Source organism: Misgurnus anguillicaudatus, chromosome 19 (genome assembly GCF_027580225.2).
Source record: "Misgurnus anguillicaudatus chromosome 19, ASM2758022v2, whole genome shotgun sequence".
Lineage (NCBI taxonomy): Eukaryota > Metazoa > Chordata > Actinopteri > Cypriniformes > Cobitidae > Misgurnus > Misgurnus anguillicaudatus.
Genome location: NC_073355.2, coordinates 43,517,181 through 43,542,418, shown reverse-complemented (window position 1 = coordinate 43,542,418; position 25,238 = coordinate 43,517,181). Strand labels below are relative to the sequence as shown.

Sequence of the window (25,238 nt, the reverse complement as noted above, 5' to 3'; positions counted from 1 at the left end):
ATATTATTCATGTCATTGGCATATTATATGGTGTAAAAAGTAACCTGAACATTTAGGTGTTTTGTATGAGATTCTTTTGTTTTGAGTTTTGTTGTTTGTCATTTTTATAACTAAATAAGATTTAATTTACTGTCAAGGCAAAATGTATGGTGTTGGGAAGAGAATAGGCTATTTGTATGTTCATGTGAATTATTCAAATACAATAAAACCTGTATTTTTATTATTTATAAGGAAATCAATATTTCTTTTACATTTATGACTGCAAACCTACAAGTTTGGTTTATTTCATAGCAATACAACATATTGACCCATGAAACAGTAAGAATATGACCATCACAGACCTAAAACACCACAGATTCCTGTTAAATCCTATAAACCCTGAAAGTTTAAAGATTTCAGTTCATAAAGGGAGAGAAAATGATCTCCTGTTTATCAGAATGATGGGAGGAGCCGTGTGAGCACTTCAAGTATGAGATCAAAATTGAAAGTAAAATCAAACAAGTTTCTGCTTGATCCCACAAACACTCATAAACAGAATTTATTCAGACGCTTAGACGATCGTAAAAAAACCTAATGTTGAGCTGAAGGTAAGAATGATGAATTGTGTATGTGTAAGTCATTAGTTGAGACGTAATTCTATGTGATTTCAATATTTAATGTAAATTATGTTATAGAATAAATTCGATTAATAAAGATTAGAGCAGTGTTGTAATGTGCAGTTTTTAACTTAAAAATCTGTTTCTACCTCATTGTGATGTTTTCGAGGTTGTGTTGACTCTTCTGTTTACTACCTATGTTTAAAAGTTTAATCCTATCACAAATGTTGATGAAGATTTGAATATGTGTTTATATGATCAGTATTGAATAAAAGATTTTAGCATTACAGGATGAGCTTGTAAGTTCAGTGAGTTTAACCTTTTTTAATTATTTGACATTGCTCATTTATGCATAATTTATTGTAAAGCCTGCATGTGGATATCTGCGTGCCATCTGATTGCCAGGCTGTCATGTTTATCAATTTAAACCTCCGTCTGACTTGACAATGTTTTCCTGCAATTGTTATACAATTACATTTTAATCTGTTTTATTGAAAGAGAAAGTGATTGTAGGTATAAAGGTGAAATTTTGTTTTTGTAAAAGTGTTTGTGTCTAAAAACATTTTTTATGTTTTCAAGTTGTGTTTTGGAGTGATGGAGTTCATTTGTGTGACTCTGATGATTATTATTGGAATCACAGATTCAACAGCAGGTAAATATTCACACATTATAACTACAATTTTAACTTGTTTTGTGTATGAAAATGTGTAAAAGTAGACAATAAAACAATGACTATTCATTTTTGCATGAATGGTGTTGTAAGGGGAACAACTTTAATCCCCATCCATTCGTTGGCCCAATGGCGGCAACCAACGGCATGGTCGAAGGATTCTAGCGTGTTCTGTCTTTTCCGGCGCTTGTAAATGACATTATCATTATCTGACTCCAAGATAAAGTTAATATACATCGGATTGATAATTATTTTTAACAGTTGCAGAATTTGGGTGGATGTTTGGTTGTTCTGGTTTAGCCCTGCTTGCTATTGCATCCATTCATTCAGCTACTCATGACGCTTTGGACTCACGCACCGGCAGTTTATTAATATTTAATAATCATGCAGGCCCACGATCACAACCGAACCAGGCTTGGTTGCTGCTAGAGGTAACCATATGTTCAGGAGGCCGCCTTTTATGCGTGCTCATCTCTGAACATACTTTATTTAGTCCCCATAGAGGTGCAACTTAATTATTACAATATTTATTTCTAACCAGAGGTTCACGACCACTATCATAAAACAAACTGACCGTCTTCTCCAATGATAGCTTTGCAGGCCCGGGGTGGGTAATCGGGAGAACCGGGAGAATTCCCGGTGGGCCGCTTCACTTTTGGGCCGGTCAAGTTTTTTTTTTTTTTTTACATTTGTCACGTTAGTGAGTCTATCTTCTCTTAAATGACACTTCACACATTTCGCATTGACACTGCAGCGCGCAGCCTCTGCATGGGTTGTACCATGTGAGGGAGTTTTCCCCTCCCCTCCCATAGAGTTGGATCGGTCCATAGCACTAACTTTTCTCCAGTAGGCTGGGCCGGCCCTACCGTAACAATACGCGTCTGAAAGGAGGAGGGCGTAAAAACCATAGATATGTATATAAAGGCTAGATGGCTCAAGGCGGAGTCAGCTGTGTCGTCACTTGGCGGCCATCTTAGGTCAATGCTGCCATAGTGCTGCTCCCTGCTGCTGTGGACGGAAGGTGAGTGACATACGCCAACTAAAATGCTCGTAACTTGCTGGATTCTTGACGGATTTGCAGGCGGTTTGTTTTTTTACAAACGTTATTAACGTGGCAATAATTATGGATGCTTTAACATGTTTCATGAATTTTTTATTTATTTTTAGTATACGTATTCAGTGTCATAGGTACATCTTTGACGTTTATAACAAACCAATCCGTTTGAAAATCGGTAAAAAATTAAGCAAGTTATGGTCATTTAAAAGTACCTGCATCATTAAAACTCAATGCTACGAGTGAGCGAGCGTCCTGTCCTAAGATGGCCGCCAAAATGCGGACGTTCAACTCAATTGGCCATCAGCGCGGACGAGCCATCTAGCCTTTATATACATATCTATGGTAAAAACAGGTTGAAGAAAAAATCCATTGGAGGAGGATGTTGCCAATGTGCCAAACCTACAGATTTATTTTCAAGAGGGCAAACAAAAGTGCCAACAGGTAACCTAAAGAGAAATAAGCCTAGTAATGATTAGCATTAGCAATGTAATTATTCGGCTAATACCGTTGTCAAACTATTTACAAGCCAAAACATTTTTTTTTTGTTACAATATTACCATTTTGTGTATACATGGCGATTCATAGACTTTGCAAATATTATGCAAGCTGCTTCTGAGCAGTCCCCCGAAAATGAGGAGGCCATGAGTAAACAATATGAATTAAAGTTATTTAACCCTCAGGTTGTGTTCAGAACCCTATAAGACCTTTTGTTTTCCCAGTCAAAAATGACCAGCCTAAAAAAGCTTATAAATCACTATGCCATTTACCCAATATTTTTGTCAAATTGTTTTCTTTTTTAATTAGGACTTTTATATTTCTATTTGCATTAATCATCGGCCTCATAGCATTAGCAATGCTAATAATTTATCAACCTTTCCTTATGGACTACACTCTAAAAAGGGCTGGGTTATTTATATATTTTATATATTGGACGGAACACACTGCTGGGTTGAAGTTGGCCCAGTGCTGGGTTGTTTTAACCCAATTGTTGGGTTATTATAATCCATGGTTCCATAACAACAACCCAACATTGGGTTATTTTTAGCCCAGCATGGTTTAGGGATGGCTCCCGCGAAACTGACGTTTCGACACTGTGTCGAGATCCCGAAGCGTAAATGTTTCGAAACACTGCTCCGAAATGTGATTCGAAACACCCATGTCACGTGATGAAGTGATTCGAAACACCAAGCGGTGCATTTCACAAGTATTTCGAAAGGTGGCGTACCTGTCGAATCTGCTTCGAATCTTTGACAGGGTAGGAAACAAAACTGACAATACCTCATAGATGCGTTTTGGCAAGATCAAATACTATAAATTACTGAAAAGAAGTAATTTTTCCATGTATGTAACACGCTACTTACAAAAAATGCATGCCAGCAACAAGTGTCCCTTGTGTGAGAATGTTTTCAAAGGCTTGAGAAATTATATGTAAAAAAGTAGCTGGTTGAGTTTATCAACACAGAACAATTTATATATGTGAATAAAGATCTTTATATCTAAACAATGTGGCATATTATGGCTTGATATATTTTATGAATCTCTTTTTATTTATTTGGTATATCTCTATTCTATTTTTTTTTTCATTAGACCTGAATAGCCTATAGTTATCGACAATTGTGAGCCTAAAAGCTCATGTAGTTGTCAAACAGATGTTAAAACAACAACAAAAACCATTTTTTTATAATGACGTAGCGCATGCATTTCCCAGGTTCGATCCTAAGATCTACGCATGAGAGTCGAGAGCACTATCCACTCTCCCATTCTATCACTTGTGTGTCAATCAAACAACATGTGGGATATAATTTGCCAGCCCTCGTCTAAAATCTTGTCAAAGCTGCTCGTAAAGACATGCAAACGACCGCTAGGTGTCACTGTGGAGGCGGTTTCGGATTGATGTTTCGAAGCCTCGAAACATACGGCACAATTGATTCAACTGTTTCAGTGCTTCACGAAGCCTCGCTCTGCCCACCACTAGCATGGTTCTGCATGTGTTCTGTCCAATATTTACCCATTATGGGTAAAAATTTATTTTTTAGAGTGTAGAGGAATATTTTTGTTAACTTCTTACCTTAAGTGAAATATTATTTAACTTTTACCTTATTTGTTGAACCATGATATTAATAAAAACTATAGTAAGTTGCTTTATCCAATTTGAAAAAAGTGCTAATTTGGAATAACACTATGGAAAAAGTGGGCCGGTCTTGGGCCTGAAACTCCCGGGCTGAAAAGTGGCCCCACTCCGGCCCTGTAGCTTTGTATAACCGTGTAATAATTTAATATGCAACTATTATAGATAGATTAATATAGAAATAACCAGAGGTTGAGGCTCATCTGATTTAGAGTGGTCGGACAACATTTACATGTTACTCTAAACAGGAAATTAGCCTCCACGCATCTAATTTAACTTAAACTAACGCCAAGTGCAAGCCGGATCTCAAAAATCCTCCACTGATGTACTACTATGCCATCTAGTCTGGGATTTTAGTCCGTTACTAGCCTGATTTTAGACATTGCGGTAACAAGGATACATCGTAATTTACTAATCATGTCAATAATTTTCGTAGCAAAACAGAATAATTCAAACTCAATTTATTAGCCAGGTAGGAAGGTCATAATTCAAAGTCAATCCACAATTCAATTAAAACATGAAGAATTAAATGAGAATATTGCATGGCAACTGATGAAGATCTGTTTAGATTTAAAACACCTTAAGGTGCAGCTTGGACACATCTTCAGTGAAGGATCCAGGGTCATAGGGTGTTTCGGGTCTTTGATCTTCATACACCCTCACCTGGGCGACCCAACCAGGGTTGATCAGGCCCCGGTTTGTGTCCAAGCAGCGTGCTACTGCATTCTACTCCACTCCCTTTTGATCCATAACCACCTTGAGGCTTTTTCGGCGGCCTCACTATTAAAGATTCCTCAAAGTAAAATGAAATACATGATGCTTTATCAAAGATACAGCACAGGGGGTTGCATTTCTAGATATAGAAAGTTCCACCTGAATCTTTTACACATCTCCTTAAATAACCAGAGAACAAAGCATATAGGAATATAGTACTGATTTGGTACACTTTAACATTGAATTCTGTTGTAATAAGAGTGAGACCATTGTAACCACTTGCAATGAGATATTTCAATAGAAAACAAATAAGATCCGTTTTTGATTCTTTGTGCATGTAGAATGTGGCATTTCATATACAGTCTGCTTTGAGAGAATGAGAATACAAATGTATGACGCCCTAATGTGTGATCTTTGAAAACCAAATGTGCTCTCGGTAGGAAGTCCTCTGTGAATCGGGAGTTGTTTTCCCGGGCTCATATGGTGAACTCATGCTGTGTCCTTTGGGGAGGGGCTTTATTTAGGAAATTGTCCTTACAGTGTCTTTAATGTTAACATGATGAAACCACACAACACCTCTCTGACACCTCTCATGCTTTCTGTCTCTTACAGATCAGTTTGCTGTTGTTGGACCTGTAGATCCTCTCTTCATTGTATCTGGTGAAGATGTGATTCTGCCCTGTTCTCTCAAACCCAACATCAGTGCTGTAAACATGAGAGTCGAGTGGTTTAGACTTGATCTCAAAGACTCAGTAGTTCATCTCTATGAAGATCATGAAGATAAAAACACAAATCAGCTTCAGTCGTACAGAGGAAGAACTGAAGTGTTTAAAGATGAACTACAGAAAGGAAACACATCACTTAAACTCTCAAGAGTTAAAGTCTCTGATGAAGGACTTTATAAGTGTTTTATTGAGTATAAATCCTGGAGTGATGACCTCACTGTTGATCTCAGCGTTGAAGGTGTGCTAACCACTGATAATTAACATTTAACGGATTTTATTTTTCTTGTAAGTGATATTCAGTATTGGTTTTATTGCTTGTATGTTGACAAAATCCCAACAAGCCAAAAGAAAAACTAATTTATAAAATAATCACTAAATGAATGTTTTTCATCCTTGTTGTGTGTAGCAGTAGGAAGTCCTCCACTCATCACTGTAGATGGATTTGATGTTTCTGGTGGACTTCATCTTCAGTGTGAATCTAAAGGTTGGTACCCTGAACCTGAACTTGTGTGGCTGGACAGTGAAGGAGTCACTTTGACATCTGAAACTACAGACAAACAGAGAGAGACAGATGGATTCAGAGTGAAACACATGATCACTGTATATAACAGAGACAGTAAATATCACTGTAGAGTCATAATGAGACATCACATGATGGAGACTGAGATTATTACATCAAGTAAGTACACACACACTGATTCTGGTTATGTTGTTTATTTTGTCTTATGATGATTTGATGCAGTATTACATGAAAATATTCATAATTTAAGTGAATATAATCAATGATATTAGATAAGGAGGGTGATGGGATCCCAGAGGAACACAATGAGGGCAATGGAAAATTTAAATAAATGGGTCATTCTGCGGAAATGTTAATTTTTCTGTCCCAGGCCTTTACAGAAATATTACACTTGATGAACACTTTAGGGTTACAATTTTTTTATTTTAAAATGAAACAATGTGTTATTTGAACAATTACACCTTCTTGAGCCATCAATGTAGCAATATTTGGTTTTTATTAATTAATTAGAATTCCAAGCACGACAGAAGTGCTTGTCCCCACAGTCATGTACAGGGAAAATGCTTTATTTTGAGTGTTTTCTTCCATTTAAAATACAATAATGTTTCCATAACTATCAAATATATGGTGTAAATTACATTAAAAAACAAAATGCTAAATAAATATTATAAAATATATAATAAAAAAGTAGTGGTTCCCTGGAGTTGTGTCACTGGTGTTACCGTTTAACAAAAAAGCTCTTATTTTTAAATAAAAATCACACTGATGTCATCACTTGATCTATAAAGAGAAACCCATGGTAAGTCCGATATCTCTTTTCAGTTATCAGAAATCTTCTCATTTATCTCATGATTTCATATGAAGCTTTTAGTTTAAGTCACTGGTATGACCTCCTTTATTGTTCGGGAATTGTAAAAAACTAGAATACAAATGGATTAAACTACTTAATTTAATGAGTATACAATGGTTAACAACATGTTGTTTGATACCTTGCAGCAGCAATTTTGTAAAATGCAGTTTTCATGAAAATTCTCACTGGTGTTACTGTCACTGGTGTTACCTTCCTTATGGGTAACACCAGTAAAGATCAATAACACCAGTGACTGGTGATTATTTGTTGTGTCAGTGGTGTGAATGTGTTCTTTTTTTTTCGTTTCACATTAAAATCTTTCACATGTGACATGCTGATAATTTTTAATTCATTGAAATCTGCTACACTTAAGAATTAAGCTTTAAAGCTGAAAAAAAAAACATTTTATTAACACATAATATTGCTAAAGAAGTAAGGTAACACCAGTGACAAAAAAATGGTGTATGCAGTCTTTAAGTACACGCACACACACACACACACACACACACACACACACACACACACACACACACACACACACACACACACACACACACACACACACACACCGCCACACACACACACACACAAATCATTAAGCTGTCATTTATGTGTACTCAAAGAGTAATCTAATAATGTGGTCTAAGTTTAAATGTTAGAAAAAGAAGTACATTTCAAGACATCTTGCCATAGCAAAAGTGGACGTTTCTGTAGTGTAGAATGACCCAAATGCATAGGTTAATATTTTTGATACTTTAACCATTTTAATGGCAATATAATTTATATAATATAATGCAGACTGCCTTTCCACATATGTGTTTATACATAACTGTGACAATGTTTTTTTTTGTTTTGTTTTTTTTAAGACAGAGGTCCTTTAAGATGGTGATCATATTTGGGTTTATATCAGTTCTGTTGTACAGTTTTGTTGTAATGAAACAGATTTGCATTGCATTTGAACATATACAAAAACACATTTATTGATGTTTATATTTCTAATGAAACAGTAAGTGACTGTAAACAGTGAGTCTAGTTTCTTAACATTACAGTTTTGTTTTACAGGTAAAATGTTGAACTCTTTGATGTCATCAGTGATCTTGATTTCAGTTGGATCTGTGTTGATTGTGATCACTGCAGTATTGATCATTGTGTGCGTTTATAGACACAGAGGTAACATTCATGTTTGTTTTGATATATTTAATATAATATATTTCCATATACTGTATGTGTAGCCTATAGTAAGTTAAATATAAAAAATGTCAGTCTTGAGCTGAGTTAGTGGATTTTGTGTAAGCTGTTACAGTTTTTAAAGAAGGCACACAGTAATTTGAGATTTCACTTCCCATAGCTCTTAAAAGTAAAATATTGAGACAAATCAAAGTTGTTTTATTGGCTGTGTGGTGGACACTAAACACATTGGCCCTCATTTATCAAACGTGCGTACACCAAATTTCCAGCGTACACCTGGCGTACACCCAAAACCACGGTGACTTTGAGATTTATCAATATGGACGTTGGCGTACGGCACGCTCAAATCCTACGCCAGCTCAGGAGGTGGTGTACGCACATTTTGAGTTAGTGCAGAAATTCGCAAACAATTCCTAACACCACAAAACGCACTGACAAACTTAAATATATGATATATTATGACCCACTGTAAAAAACTAAAACATAGTAATTATATTATGCAACATGTACTTCAATGTTTAATTTATGAGACTTTACCAAAGCATTTGATTTGTAGGCATATGTATTCCTTCAGTTGAGAGCCTGGGCGCTTTACCTGACGTTTCAGGGCAAAGCATGTGAGCGGAGCGGAGCCTTGAGCGGTGCGGTAATATTACCATCAAAGCGCCTCTCTAAAGATCCGCTCGCTCAGCACCGCTCGTTGAACCCAGAACGCCCTTTAATAATTTGCTAGTTCGAGAATCTGTAAAAACGTCTAGCAATAAGTTATGGAATTCAAGCCTTATACATAAATGTAAAGTATAAATCAAAGTTAAGATTGGACAGGAAGAAAACATTGAAAGGGAGTGCGGAGAGACTGTAAAAGTCAGCAAATATTCATCCTGGAATCTGAAGCGGCACATTGCAAGAAAGCACAAGGATGTGCTACGAAAACATGGTAATAATGCATCAAAAGGTAAGCTAGTTACATACCATTCGATGATAAATAAATAGATGAATAGGTAAGGTAAAATGCTTGTGTTGAATGGAGCCATAAATCCGATCATGATGACATGCGGACAAAATCATGGCCACGAATTATCTTTTATGCTACATTATGGACACTTCTTTTTCTTATTTAAAGTAAATATTCAACAGTTTGTTCCTTGGAATTAATTATTATAATATTTCGTAATTACTATTACAATTATTATTACTTCAAATTATGAATTAGCCTAGTAAAACATGTGATGTCGTTGAAACAAATTGTTAATTTGAATTATATCCGAAGCTCCGTATCAAACTGGATCTTAGCTAACAAACAACTGTATGTAAATACAGAAAAACACACTACAAAAGTTACTACATCATTTTAAAATATTATTTAAAAAAAAAACTTAACCGAACCATTAAGCAGACATATAATTTAGATGTAGGCAACATTCAATAATAATAATAATAATAATAATAATAAATAATAATAATTATTCTTCTAAATATCAATTAAGCGTCATTAATAATAAAAATAATAATACAAATATTACAAAACGTCATGCAATTATTAATGTGTCTTTAATCCCGCTATTTAAACTCCCAAATAAAACAATTTTGTTTCTTTCCACTTCCCTGGTTTCTCCTCTTTGCCGTCTTCCATGTGTCAATGTCGTAAAATGAGGGCGTGGGAGAGGTGGAGACTTGAATTTATATGGGCGTGTTATTCTAATGACGATCGTTTTCAGCCGCGGCATTTATGAAGGGCAGGTATTGCGTACACCTGGGCTGCGTTCAGCCCCGACAAAACGTTGCACAACGTTTAATAAACAGAACCGGTGATGCATTGAACACTCTGTTGTGATGATGCAAGAATTGCAACTACGGTAGCTGAGAGGCCATGCTTTGTGTTCTTTTTTAAATGTTTCTAAAGCCTGATGAAATCGTTATAAATGTGTGTTTAATACTGTAAAATACCCTCGATGTTACAGTCACTGACCTTGCCGTCCAGAATGAAAGACAACATTCCAACTTGAACCCATTGAGAGAGCTGTCTCTTTACTATCGCGTGGTTTTATACATCTTGCCGCTGATTGGGCTGACATTTCTGACACACCCACCAAACAAGAGAAAACGCTTCTAAAACCTGTTGGATTCCGTTGCACATAAGCCGTTTCCCAATGTCAAGGATACTTCCTTGGCAGGACTAGTCCTTACAAGTCACTTCCTTCAGAGGCGAGGCGAGGCTCCTTTTAAGCATTCGGAGAACACGTTAAATGGAACAGGCTTGCAAGTGCACGTCATTACGTCATTACGTGATTGAAAGGTTGCTTTCGGTGCTGCGCGCAGAGGATTGTGGGTGATTTCAGCGCGTGAAGAGCGCGAAGGATACAAATTTGCATCCTTTCCTGTATATGGGACATTTGTCGAACGAAGGACTCAGTCCTTGGCTGAAATTTCGAGGATCCTCGACATTGGAACAGTCCTTCGACGGACGTCGATGACGTAGCATCCTCGAAATTCTAGCTTCCGAGGATCCTTCCTTGACATTGGGAAACGGCTACCGTTTCAAGGAAACATGTCGTTCAAGCCGGAAACCGTAGCAAAACCTTGCGCACCGGTGTGAGATTGAACGTGCCCCTGAATTTCAGAGGTACGCACAGTTTCATAAATCAGGCGGTGAGAGGAGTGTAAGCGTAATCTTACGCCAACATATACGCCCGTTTCTACGCAAGAATGATAAATGAGGGCCATTATCTTGTAAAGACATCACTGTGTCAAGTGGGCAAATCAAAATTTAAACCAGAAAATAATCTTTATAAAATTATTCTTGTATATTAGTAGTTGTTATTCCTGTAGTTGTTAATAAATAATTATATCATTTTTTTTCTGTTCAGAACTACCGCGTGAAGAGAGGAGAATAAAAAATGGTAATGTTGTGTGTTAAGTATTTGTGTTATTGATATATTGATCATATAAAAAGAGTTTTGGTCAACTAATTACTTAATAAATTCACATTATATAATAATTAAATATATGTAAAATACAGTAGGTTATTAGTTATTTCAGATACATAAACGTTTTGCTTTCTTATTTTTTATTAAGTAAAATATTGTTTCCATATTTTAAGACTAGATTCATAACACCATGTGAAACCTGTTTACAGTGTAGAGTGGAAGATGTTTCTGTGAATTACACTTTAATGATACAATCAATGACACAAGACTGCCATAGAGGAGCCATTTCATACCCCAAATAATCAATCAGTCAAAGGTTTATAAACACCACATTTTAAATAAATAGAGGTTTACTGAATTGTAAATCACATTAAGTGCTTTTTTAGAAAGTTTTTTTCTTATTTTGTAATCGTCTCCAAAAACCTTTTTCAGTATAAAGCTTTGGTGACAGAAATCTTCTTCTTTGAGTGTTTAAGGTTCTTCACAGAAACCATGTTTCATTTCTGTGGCATTATGGCACCTTTATTTTTAAAAGTGTTCCAAAAAGACCTCAGAACATCTAAGATGAAGAATTGTTGAATTGTATAAAGATATAAAGATTTCTAACAGTCTTGATGTTCACAGTTCACAATAAGACAAACATCATGATTTAAAGCTGTTTGCTGTCTTAGGTCCTGGACTGTGTGTTGTCATTTACAGTAAACATTTATCAGGAGTTGTGCGGTTATCTGTACTTCAAGATTAACAGAAGAACATAAAACAGTTTCTGTAGTGACCCATGAGTCCTGATCTCAACCTGACTGAGATACTTTAAAATCATCTCAAATAAAATTACATCTCTGTAATATTGATGAACATAAAGAGTTTAATATGTAAAGAGGATCAGTGCAGAAATATTATTGACTCTTGTGTTGATCTGAAGCTGAAATAATCACTCAATACATGAAACACTCAGTGGATGTTACTGCTGATAAAAGAGAGAAACTCAGTCATTATGATCAAGAGTTCACAAACTTTATCCACCTGCACTGTAAATGTTTACACAAACATCTGTGTGTCTGTTGTTTGATTTAAGTTTAGATGATCAGATCAAATTCTGATAAACAACAAACAAACATAAAATCATTCTTTAAAACATAAAATAATGAAATGTTTATGTATGTACTTGTTTTTATATTTCATTTTGTTATGTTATGTTATTCTACTTAATCCCTTTTTCTTGTCTTTACATCTTGAACTCTCTAGAACGTCAGACATTTTCACTAAGAGAGAAGGGGACTGTTGAAAGTGGTAAGTTTAGAGAAACTTTCATTTGCAAAACCATTTTACACACTGTGTGTTATATCACAGATTTATTAAAACATTGTGAATGTTTTAATCTCATTCTCAATCTTAAGTATAATTAAGTTAGCATCTCTGTTTAACTCTTTACTGTCTGTCTGTTTTTAGTGAAATCTCTGTTAAGAAAATATGCAGGTAAGTTAAAGTTTTATGAGATCATTAAAGTGTTATAGATCTACAGCTGTTAGATGAGACTGTATGTGGTTTTATTGTTTGTTATCATCTTTATATATTTCATTTGTGTTCATTTGTTGTTATATATTGTTCAGATTTGTCTTGTTTTGTTTCAGTTAATTTTCTCTATGCAGTGTGTTTATGTTTCTTTATTTCTCTGTAAAGTGATATTGTTTTATAGAAAGACACAAACTATTATTATTATTATTATTATTATTATTACAACATTCATCTGTAAAGCAGAAATCTCAATATTTTAACAGTGAATGTGACTCTGGATCCTGATTCAGCTCATCCAGATCTCATTGTGTCTGATGATGGGAAACAAGTGAGATATGAAAAACAATCAAGAACAGTGAAGGATGAAGATCAAAAGTCAAATAACAAGTTTGATAAAGAGCTCTGTGTTCTTGGAAATGAAGGATTCACCTCAGGGTGTTTTTACTATGAGGTGCAGGTGAAGGGGTTAAGTGTTTGGTTTGTGGGTGTGGCCAGAGAATCTGTTAAGAGGAAGGAGGTGATCTGGCTGAATCCTGAGAATGGATTCTGGATGGCTGGTTTGAGAGGAGGGTATCGGGCTAGTGAGGGTTCTTCATCTGTCTCTCTTCCCCTGAGTGTGGCGCCTCAGAGAGTCGGGGTGTTTGTGGATTATGAGGAGGGTCGAGTCTCTTTTTATGATGTGGAGTCTATGTGTCATATCTACTCTTTTACTGATCAATCTTTTAATAAGAAACTATATCCTATCATTTGGTGTATTGACTTTGCACCACTCATTATCTGTGATCTCTAATGAGATTTGATCTAAAAATATAAATCCCCTCAAGTTATTTGTGTAACTTTAAATTTTATACACATGTTTGTGTCATTTTCAGAAACATGTAATGATGAATGATGATGGTAGTTTTTTGTCCCCTAAGAGAAATTAACAAAGTTTTGTGCATACATGTGATGCTGAGCTGTATATCAAATCAAACACATGAATAACAATCACAGTTTTGTCATTCATCAGTTTAATGACCATAAGATCAAAATAAATATTGTAGTGGTTGTATCTTCAACATGTGTGATCTTGTCTGTGAAAACTCAACTAAAGTCATTGAATTGATGTCTATAAAACTGCAGTGGAAAGATTTGTTGGCTGTTGTGATAAGAATACTTTCAGATTAATGTTAATAAAACTGAGGAGGTCATCACAGACCCCAGATCAGTGGAAGACAGGAGCTCTGTTGTTGTTCACAGTCAGGACATTAATCAGGTTGCTTCCTATACTGTAAATATTTGGGGGTCCACATCGACAGTGAGCTTCAGTGGCATAAACATGTGTTTGTATTCAAGAGTTAATGAGCGTCTACACTTTTAAAGAAGATTATGATTATTTATAGAGAGCAGTAATGTTGTATATATTTTATAAAGCTACAATAGAGTTTATTTTGTGATATGAAATTATTGTCTGGTTTGGGAGTTTAATGTTTAAAATGAAAACTCAAATAAATAATCTGTTGAGCGTGTCAGGGAAAATCATTAAAAAGCAGAAGCTCAGAAGATATTTTTGATCAGTCCACACATAAAGCAGATTCATAAGATCTTTTAAACTCTTTACAGGTGTTAAACTCTTGAGTGATGTGTAAGAAATTTCAGGGTCCTGCTATGTAGAAAAAAATCAATATTCATTCATTTCACTGTAACACTGATAATAGACTAATACTGTAACTCATGTAACTAAAGGCTGTGTGTTTTATATTTGATCTTTTAGCAATGCTTTATGATGGTATTGATTTTTTAAGGAATGTGTTGCTGATGTATTTGTGATAATAGGATAATGTTTGTATGATGTCAGTATGTTTTGAGTTTTTTTTTTTTTTTTGCAGCAGTTTTTCTCTTATCTAAAATAAAATTCTCTTGTGGAAGACAATAATGACACCTTGACCGTAGAAACATCATCCAGTTGGGTGTAGTTTAGATTCTGGATTGAGCACATTGAGAAAGGGATCAGAGTAGTTTTCCTTACCTGTTTGATTCATTAAAGGCATTAAAACAGCTGCATATCCATCATGACAACACTATAGAGCAGGGGTTCTCAAAGTCCGGACTCCGGTCCGGATCCGGACCCGACGGGAACTTGATCCGGACCCGCGTCCACTTCATATTACAAGTGCATTAATTTCTATGTGATTGATTAAATGTGTGCATTTGCTACTTTACAAATGCATATTAAACTTGTAAACCATTCGTTTCGTTTTTTTTTCTTTTTAGATTTAAGAGTATTCCTGGGCCGAAAATAAAACGAGTTATTAAAAAATTTCGTCACAAAAGTGTCACGCTGTAGCCATCACACCCAGATATTATGCACAGCTACTTCATGTACTACGGCTTTTGATCATTAAGTCCTTATCAATCTGAAATCACTGTTGGTTTGAGTCGTTTAAAACATGCATTTGAAAAATCAACACTCGTCAAACATAATCTTTATACATATTTTTTATTATCATGAAAATACCTGAAAAGGTTTGAAGAACAGCAATATAACTATATCCTTAAGACATTTCCTGAAGCTGCGTGTGTCTGGTTCTTCGTCTGCAGCGCATATTAAGTTTCTGCCCGAGAGCGCCCCCTGGCTTTTGGATGTAGCGGTATTTCACTTTAAAGCTCACGTAACACACGCTGTTTCTGCATTTCTGATATTAATCTGGAGTACCTATGGAGTAGTATGACATCCTTTATATCTCTGAAGAGTCTTTAGTTTAATCAGATTTATAAAAGAAAGATTAGCTTTTCCGAATCTTTCCGATAACGTACGAAAAAATGAAGAAGGAGGAGTTATAACACGGGAGGAGCGAGTAGGAGTCATACAACACTATACAACACTGTTTTAACTTATGATTCACTACATGTTCGTGTCATTTATATAATATACACGCGCCTATTTCCAACATAAGACAGAAGTCTTACTTACCACGTGTAACTCCTCATGAAAATCCACCGCATCAAACACACACGCAAAACTCCGCTGCTAATCCGGATAATAAACTATATCCATTGTTTCCATAAGGCTGGATGTCTTCTCCTTACATCCAAAAACACACTTCTTGTTGTGCCATTGTTGACTTTTGAAATTAAACAAAGCTGAGTGGCGTTATAAGCTGTTAGCAAGCTCTAGCGTCTCCCGCTGACTGACGGCTGGGCGGGGTTTTCCGGGGGAAGTTTTCCGGCGGAAGCCCATATAAAGAAGTGATACGTATCGAAAACCCCTGAAACGTCAGTTAGAACCGTAATCGAAAAAAATTAGCCGAAACTTGTACGAACCCTGGCGAAGTGCATTCGGCACAGAAATACTCTGAAACACGCCCAACTGCATTTTTGACACTTTGCCTACGTTTAGCATGAGGAAACAACTCTATAACTGTGTTAATAAGTCAGAATGCTTGAAATACCATTAAACCCCCCCTTTAATTCATTGAGAAGCATAGGAAGCATCATCAGCCAATTTATAGGTGCACCACTTATTTTGGTCAGTGTCTCTGCCTACCAACCACACTTTTTTGCCATGGTTTATGCATCTGATGGAAAACAAACAGTGCCATTTCTCTCATTAGGTTGCTCTGTATCTTGCACCTGGTTACTTTTGGCATATTTCTTGTGTTTATGTTTAAAAAATTTTTTTACTTTAAATGCAAAATACACTTGTTATTTTTTTCCCAAACCATTTGTGTTGATTTGTTATATAAACAAATTACATAAAGTTATTACTATGCTTGACAATTTTTGTAATAACCATTTTTTCCGGACCTATGAAAATGATGAGAATTCAGATTTGGACCTTTGAATGTAAACTTTGAGAACCCCTGCTATAGAGCCTCTGGATAAAGTACATTTTATCTAAAGTGTAGTGATCGTCACAAAGCACACCAATTGTGTCGTACACAAGACACTAGAGGTGTTATTAGTTTTGTTCACGTTAACTCATTGTGTGTGTTGAACTCACTGAATGGGTTAAATGAGGCTACAGGTGAAGCTACGGTGGCCGACAGGGGTCGCTGCACTGCAACGAAAGAAAACACATGCAAATAGATAAAACACCAGCAAATAGAGAAATCATCTTCATCAGTTTGACAACACATACGCTGCAAATATCGCAACACATCCAAATACAGAAATGCGTTGCAAATTCTTACAACACGAACAAAAACAGAAACGCGTTCCAAATCTCACAACACAACAATAAAAGAAACGCGTTCCAAATCTCACAACACAACGGAAGTGTTTCAGGGGGGTCACAAAAAGTGATGCACCGGTCAGAGAAGTGTTTTCGGTTTACATTCCATTCGTCCGTGGAGCTTTTGTGAGTTTACATCGATCAAATGTAAGTTTTTCTTGTTTATTTTAATATCCTAAATGCATATTAGCAATAATCCATTATTATTAGCCTATAGACTCAAATAATTGGACGAAATACATAATAAACTGTGAAACGTTGTGTTAGCTGGCTTAGTTACACAAATATCACTAGATGGTGTTCTAGGAGGACAATAAATACCACATTCTTCATTAAAACAAGTAAAAATAACGTGTGTGTGTGTACACGCTTGTTTCTATGGGAGGTTTTTGTGCTAATAATAGCTTATTGAACGTCTAACCAAATGTCTTGTGTGTGTGTGTGTGTGTGTTATTTTCAGGCAGCAAACATACTGTTTATAACTATATGCAATAGTGTTAATTCAAGTTGTTTTTCATATTTTATTTACACATTTATCAGTTTTATATAATCTCTTTTATAAACTCTTTTATTATGTCTCAAACTTGTTTAATTTATATTGTGTGCTATGTGATTTTTACGAATAGTTAACATAATTATTCTGTATTTTGTCTTTTTATTCTTCTAGGAAAGCTAAAGGACCTGCTATTACATTGAGAGCATCCCGACCAGATGCATAGTGTGATATGGTAGCATGATAGAAATGAACTGCCAGAGCCTGTAGAGAGGGATAAAGTCTACTGAGAGGAACACCACTGCCTTCCTGCAGGTCTACCAGTACAGAAAGGAGCCGGTTCCATTGTTAAAATGCCCACTTATACCAAACTGTTTCCACCTACATCCTCTGGCAATACATACAGAAGTGTAAGCTACAGGACGTAAAGATTGAGGAACAGTTTTATCCAGCAGCCATCAGTGTTCAATATGTCAAAAACATTAATTGACCCCAATATCACTGTCATTATTTTAATCTCTACACAAACATTAGTTCAATACTGCAGGTTTTGATACACATAGTCATAGCCTAGTGGTTAGAGGGTTGGACTTGTAACCCGAAAGTTGCCAGTTCCAGTTTCCGTCTCTGCCGGCAGGTTGCGACTGTGATGTCCTTGAACAAGGCACCTTAAACCCAATTGCTCCCCGGGCACTGAAGGAATAGCTGCCCACTGCTCCATGTGTGTTCACCACTTACTGGGATGGGTTAAATGCAGAGGTCACATTTTGAGTATGCGCTGCATACTTGGCAAGCATGTCACACTTACACTGCACAAACAACATATATTGTCTTTATATCTATCTATCTATATACACACTTTATTATTTTAATGACAATCACAGTTTAATGTAATGTGGCAATAAAAAGGAAGAATGTCATTGTACAGGTATCTATACATATGAAAATAAAGGCTTTAAACTTTAAATGCATTTTCATTTGCATATTCAAGAGAGAATATTTAAAATAATTTATTTAATTCCTTTAAAAACACTCTTTCATTTTAGGGAAGAAAAGGAAACAGCAAGATTTATAATCTTAAAATGTAAGTAATGTGATAAAAATAGAAAATAACAACCTACCAAGGATGATAGAAAAGAAACAGTTGTGTTACTGTATTTACATATAGCCATGGTATTTGTAGTAAACAAATAGGCAATCAATCAGCTTTACTGCAAGTTTATTAACAGCATTGTCCTTTACGAAAAGTTCTAAGCAGGAACTAAAAAGAAGTATCAACATTGTAAGATGTTATAGTAACTGTATTATTCATTCAAATAAAAGTCATACAGTACATGTCAAAGTGATAAGATTGATGTTCTGGTTGTAGTTAACTTCACTACATTTAAGGTTCAGCTGGTTGAGGTGGCCAAATATGGACCAGATTCCAGTAGGAAAATCAGGAGAGGAATCTTTGAACAAGATGTTTAATGTCAATCGAATTTATGCATCTTCATATGCCGCTGATATGACATGAAATACAATGCAGTGGTCTATAAAGATTAACTCAGATTAACATTAACATTGTAATTCTGTATGACCAGATTATGACCTACCAGCATCCAAAACTGTCAGAAGTTGAGCTACAAAACATAAGCTGTTCCTAATGAAAAATACAAATTATGGCCCTGATGCTTAACTTTAACTTAAAATTGTGTTACAATTAGAAAATGTGTTTTTTGTTATATGTTATGTTGTTTTAAGCTAGTAAACAAATGTTTTTTTAATACAATTTAATTTATATTTAGTTTGCAGTAGAAATCTTGCTCTGGAATAGATACAATGATAGACCAGTCTGACCCAAGCTCAAATTTAAAGCTACCTAACAAAACTCTGGTTAATTTTGGTGCGTTAGTTTGGAATAGATACAATGATAGACCAGTCTGACCCAAGCTCAAATTTAAAGCTACCTAACAAAACTCTGGTTAATTTTGGTGCGTTAGTTTGTAAAATGTGTAAAGGAAGGCAGTGGTGTTCCTCTCAGTAGACTTCATCCCTCTCTACAGGCTCTGGCAGTTCATTTCTATCATGCTACCATATCACACTATGCATCTGGTCGGGATGCTCTCAATGTAATAACAGGTCCTTTAGCTTTCCTAGAATAATAAAAAGAAAAAATACAGAATAATTATGTTAACTATTCGTAAAATCACATAGCACACAATATAAATTAAACAAGTTTGAGACATAATAAAAGAGATTATATAAAACTGATAAATGTGTAAATAAAATATGAAAAACAACATGAATTAAAGCTGCAAGCAGCGATGGAAGGGCCCTCGCACGCATGTGCACCGCCACCCTATGGCATTAGTTAAGCAGTGAACCAGGGGGATATGAATTAAAGTGGGTAAATATAGGTGGATATTCAAAGAAAAATGTATGTGCCACATCGCCTGTGTGCAGCAGGTGGTGCTATGACGGTACCTGATTATTGTTATATTGACGTGTTCAGGCCGGGACCCTTATCAAGCGTGTGAAGTCTGGGGCAGATCAAACAATGTATGCCTGAATTACAACAGCTTCCTGTTTCATGGTGAAACATCACACTTTGCCAGGCTGCCACGGACACACCCTTCAACGAAAAGTCAAGATCTTGCCAATTTATCATCGCAAAGGGCTTAAGATCAGTCTGACCAGATATGATGATGATTTGATTAAATCTCTAAGAGCAGTAAATCACAGCGTAAAACATGGCATTTCCTGCTACCTCTAGGTGGCGCTATGACTGAAGCTGAATATTGGCATTGAAATGTGTTCAGGCCAAGACTCTTATCAAACGTGTGAAGTGTGTGGCAGATTGGACATTGTATGCCTTAGTTATATCAACTTCCTGTTTCATGGCGAAAACGCTGAACTTTGTCAGGCCGCCACGGACACACCCTCCAACGAAAAGTCAAAAGCTCCGCAATTTAACATCGCAAAGGCCTTTAGATGAGATTGATTAAATATGATGACGATCTGATAAAATCTCTAGGAGGAGTTCGTTAAAGTACGAAGGCTGGAAATTACAAAATTTGCACAGAAATCACAGCGAAAAATCAAAATGGCCGACTTCCTGTGGGGTTTAGAGCTACGCTCCAATAGAATTTTTTGTAGGTCTTGGGGTGATAGATGATCCTACCAAATTTCGTATCTGTAGGTTTTTCATAGTGGCGGGGCTGTTCTCTTGAAATTTTGCAGGTGGCGCTATTGAGCCATTTCTACACGCCCACTTCTGGCGCCTATGCCACATGTACATTTTCGCCACTTCTGACGTGTGTGCAATGTTTTATGACTTTTTGAGCTTGTTTAGCCTGTCAAAATGCGATTCATTTAGCGATACTTTGGGGGGCCGCCAGGGACACGCCCTTTAATGAAAAGTCAAGTTCGTTGGTTTTTATCATCACACAAGGTCTTGAGATTACACTGGTGAAATATGATGTTGATATGTTTAAATATCTAAGAGCAGTAAGTCACAGCGTAAAACATGGTATTTCCTGCTGCCTCTAGGTGGCGCTATGACTGTAACTAAATTATGCCATGTTTATGTGTTCAAGCCAGGACCCTTATCAAATGTGTGAAGTCGGGGGCAGATCGGACAATGTATGCCGGAATTACAACAACTTCATGTTTCATTGCGAAACATCACACTTTGCCAGGCCACCCCGGACACGCCCTCCAACGACAAGTCAAGATCTTCGCACTTTATCATCGCCAAGGGGTTTAGATCAGTGTGACCAGATATGATGATGATTTGATTAAATCTCTAAGAGCAGTAAATCACGGCGTAAAACATGGCATTTCCTGCTACCTCTAGGTGGCGCTATGACTGAAGCTGAATTTTGGCATGGAAATGTGTTCAGGCCAGGACTCTTATCAAACATGTGAAGCGTGGGTCAGATTGGACATTGCATGCCAGAGTTAGAACAACATCCTGTTTCATGGCGAAGACACCAAAATTGGTCAGGCCGCCACGGACACACCCTCAAACAAAAAGTCAAAAGCTCCGCAATTTAACATCGCAAAGGCCTTTAGGTGATACTGACCAAATACGATGATGATCGGATTAAATCTCTAGGAGGAGTTCGTTAAAGTACGAAGCCTGGAAATGCCAAAATTTGCACAGAAATCACAGCGAAAATTCAAAATGGTTGACTTCCTGTGGGTTTTAGAGCCTGGTTCCAAGGGACTTTTTTGTAGGTCTTGGGGTGATAGATGATCCTACCAAATTTCGTATCTGTATGTTTTTCGTAGCGGGAGGGTTGTTCTTTTGAAATTTTGCAGGTGGCGCTATCGAGCCATTTCTACACGCCCACTTCTGACGCCTATACCACATGTAAATTTTCGTCACTTCTGACGCGTGTGCAAAGTTTCATGAGTTTTCGAGCATGTTTAGGCCCTCAAAAATGCGATTCATTTCGGAGAAGAAAAAGCAGAAGATTCTGAGCAAAAACAATAGGGCTTTGCACCTACGGTGCAGGCCATTCTGGCCTGCTCCTCGGTGCTCGGGCCCTAATTAACACTATTGTATATAGTTATAAACAGTATGTTTGCTGCCTGAAAATAACACACACACACACACAAGACATTTGGTTAGACGTTCAAAGCTATTATTAGCACAAAAACCTCCCATAGAAACACGCGTGTACACACACACGTTATTTTTACTTGTTTTAATGAAGAATGTGGTATTTATTGTCCTCCTAGAACACTATCTAGTGATATTTTTGTAACTAAGCCAGCTAGCACAACGTTTCACAGTTTATTATGTATTTCGTCAAATTATTTGGCTAATAATAATGGAAAGGCTAATATGCATTTAGGATATTAAAATAAACAAGAAAAACTTACATTTGATCGATGTAAACTCACAAAAGCTCCACGGACGAATGGAATGTAAACCGAAAACACTTCTCAGACCGGTGCATCACTTTTTGTGACCCCCCTGAAACACTTCCGTTGTGTTGTGAGATTTGGAACGCGTTTCTGCTATTGTTGGTGTTATGAGATTTGGAACGCGTTTCTTTTATTGTTGTGTTGTGAGATTTGGAACGCGTTTCTGTTTTTGTTCGTGTTGTAAGAATTTGCAACGCATTTCTGTATTTAGATGTGTTGCGATATTTGCAGCGTATGTGTTGTCAAACTGATGAAGATGTTTTCTCTATTTGCTGGTGTTTTATCTATTTGCATGTGTTTTCTTTCGTTGCAGTGCAGCGACCCCTGTCGGCCACCGTATGAAGCAGCTCTTTGTGCCTTCTAACGTCTCATAATTAGTCCTCATTTATGTCCAAGAGACTCAATAATAATCTTTTACATTCAATCCTTTAATATTTCATATTTAAAAGCGTTTTTGTGCTACTGCGCATCCATGTGTGTGATAAGCAAACCCACGTTGTCGTCCTGTTTATAGGCGCATATTACTAACGTGCTCTTAAAATAACAAAAAAAAAAAAAAAAACATATTGTGCCATTGACTTTAGAGCAGGTTTTTGTTGGTCAATGGCGTAGTCTATTTTAGTTGCTACAAAATAGCAATGCGCCAACAATGTGCCTGAACACACCTCGTTTTCAGACCAGAACACCCATGGGTGAAAAGGGGGGGAAATGCATTTGCTATTTAAACAACATGAGGCTAAATGTGAAAATTATCATTGCACAGGGTGGAAACTAGCAAAAGACACTTGCATCGCGCATTGCGGCGGGTGTAGGAGCCCCACATGTTTCTTTACTGTAAATGTTTATAGTATAACATGCACTGAAGCTTTTTATTTTTTACATTTTTTAATTATACATTTTCCATGTCAAATAACCCAAATCTATGGAATGTTTTTTTGGTCTTTTTTAAATTAATAAATTAAATTATAAAATAATTAATTAAATTATAAAATAAAAATAAAATTGCAAAATATGTCCCAAATTTGAAAATTAAATGCTAAAATAAAAATTTAAACATTATTTCATTTTCATTTTTAACGTGATGAAGCATTATTCCGGCCAAATTAAAAAATTAAATTAAATTGATGATTTGACATTTCATTTTCAATATAATCTTGAGTCAAGACTGACAATATTAAAATAAAAAGGCAAGCTTGAAAAGGAATCTGTAAATAAATTTTTCTAAAAGGCTTTTTATTCATGCCCAAACAATAATAGGGACAAAATTAAAATGTAAAGTTCAGTTTTAATTTTATGTTCTGTTTAAATTATTTGTTTTCATTTTCTTTTTCTTTTTCATTTTCATTTTCAACTTGTATGCAAATTCAATGTTAATCAATGGGTGCCGTTTACTTGCTTAAAAAAAGGGGATTGGCTGAAGCAGCGTTGCCAACTCAGCGACTGTGTTGCTAAAATAGCGACTTTATTGCTACATCTAGCGACTTTTAGGCCCATTTAGACAAACTTAGCGAATGTTTGGATGAATCTTAGCTTCACATCTGTACAGATAGGCTACTGTGTCGCTTGTACTGGCCCACGAGTGCCGGGTGGCGCTGTCCCGGTGAAATGTGCGTCTGGTGTCTCTGTGCATGGAGCTGGGCAGTGTAGGAGCTGACACGTGGATGGGATTCGCGTACATTGTTTACATTTCAAAGGAGGAACAAACAATAAAAAGTGGCTGGTCCGCTGTTATATATGTGCGTATTTTCACCCATCTGGTCCGGTGAGGCGTCAGTTTAACGAGCTGATACACCGACCAGTCACTTACTTTTAAATGAACATTATCTGTTTATTTAGCCTATGTGTTGTCTGTACAAGTATCAGAACTTGCGTCCTCTGTGAAATGCGAGTCTCTCGCAGTCTTCTGTGTACACTGCACTGGACACAACATACAGTTCTTCTGACCATAGCTGAAGCATGGAAGACGAGCTACGCACATAAGGGCTGTGACGATATCACAGTAATACTGCATCACTGCTGTAATAAGATGCCAGCTGCGGTGATGTCACGGCCGCAACCTTATAAAGCGCGTCATGTCCAAGTGCTCTGATTTCTTGAACTGTACCAACTCACTCCCTGGTTTTAAACCCCTGCGCGAATAACAACATCTCTGCAAGGAAATGTCAGGGCCATGCCCATGAAAGTTCATGTGCAAGGAGTCCGAGCCACGCGCATATTAAGCGTTCTCATTCAAGGAGAAGCAGGCACTGTGCTGGTGATGATAATGATAGCATAATAATAATTTAAAACTATAATGGGCAAACATGACAACTATCGTTATGAAGGCAGGAGCGCGTATACTGACAGCACAACTCGTTATTTGGTTGAATGCTGTGCTTATATCTGGAGCTACTGTAAGCGAATTTCTGAAAGCAATGATTGGAGTATCCAGGGGCGGTTCTAGGGTCAGTGGATATCCGGGGCTTAGCCCAAAGACATCCAAGCATGTGTCAAAAATACACTTTTAATAGCTTAAACATGATAAATATTTTCTAAGTGGTATTATTTTTGACAGTTAAATTTTTAATAATGCTCATTAAATTAACAATGTTCCACTGAGTTAAACTGAGAACACTTTACACTGATATCAAAGTAGTTGTTCACCTCAAAATAAAAATTCTGTCATCTTTTACCCCACTTCTTGTAATTTTAAACCTATATGACTTCAGCAGAACACAAAATAATA

General features: G+C 36.4%; 2 protein-coding genes and 1 long non-coding RNA gene across 3 annotated transcripts in view; 2 read left to right on the top strand and 1 right to left on the bottom strand.

Moving 5' to 3' along the window:
- Window positions 1–25,238, top strand: part of LOC129425993 (E3 ubiquitin-protein ligase TRIM39-like) — a 315,525-nt gene that overhangs the window by 49,584 nt on the left and 240,703 nt on the right. The window lies entirely within an intron of this gene.
- On the top strand, window positions 1,191–14,165 carry LOC141351266 (butyrophilin subfamily 1 member A1-like). The gene is made up of 8 exons (XM_073857920.1): window positions 1,191–1,248; window positions 5,778–6,128; window positions 6,297–6,569; window positions 8,323–8,430; window positions 11,316–11,348; window positions 12,600–12,665; window positions 12,825–12,851; window positions 13,154–14,165. The coding sequence occupies exons 1-8, from the start codon at window positions 1,191–1,193 to the stop codon at window positions 13,678–13,680; spliced, it is 1,443 nt and encodes a 480-aa protein (XP_073714021.1). The 3' UTR covers window positions 13,681–14,165.
- On the bottom strand, window positions 18,761–22,589 carry LOC129449124 (uncharacterized). The gene is made up of 3 exons (XR_012359409.1): window positions 22,469–22,589; window positions 19,546–19,731; window positions 18,761–19,457 (listed from the first exon to the last, which is right to left on the bottom strand). It is a non-coding gene; the product is annotated as an uncharacterized lncRNA (long non-coding RNA).

Bases quoted from the DNA above. Each gene is read 5' to 3' on its own strand.
- LOC141351266 (XM_073857920.1), top strand. From the start codon at position 1,191: ATGGAGTTCATTTGTGTGACTCTGATGATTATTATTGGAATCACAGAT. The intron at 6,129-6,296 runs GTGTGCTAACCA...TGTTGTGTGTAG, and splicing joins TGTTGATCTCAGCGTTGAAG to CAGTAGGAAGTCCTCCACTC. The intron at 12,666-12,824 runs GTAAGTTTAGAG...GTCTGTTTTTAG, and splicing joins GAAGGGGACTGTTGAAAGTG to TGAAATCTCTGTTAAGAAAA.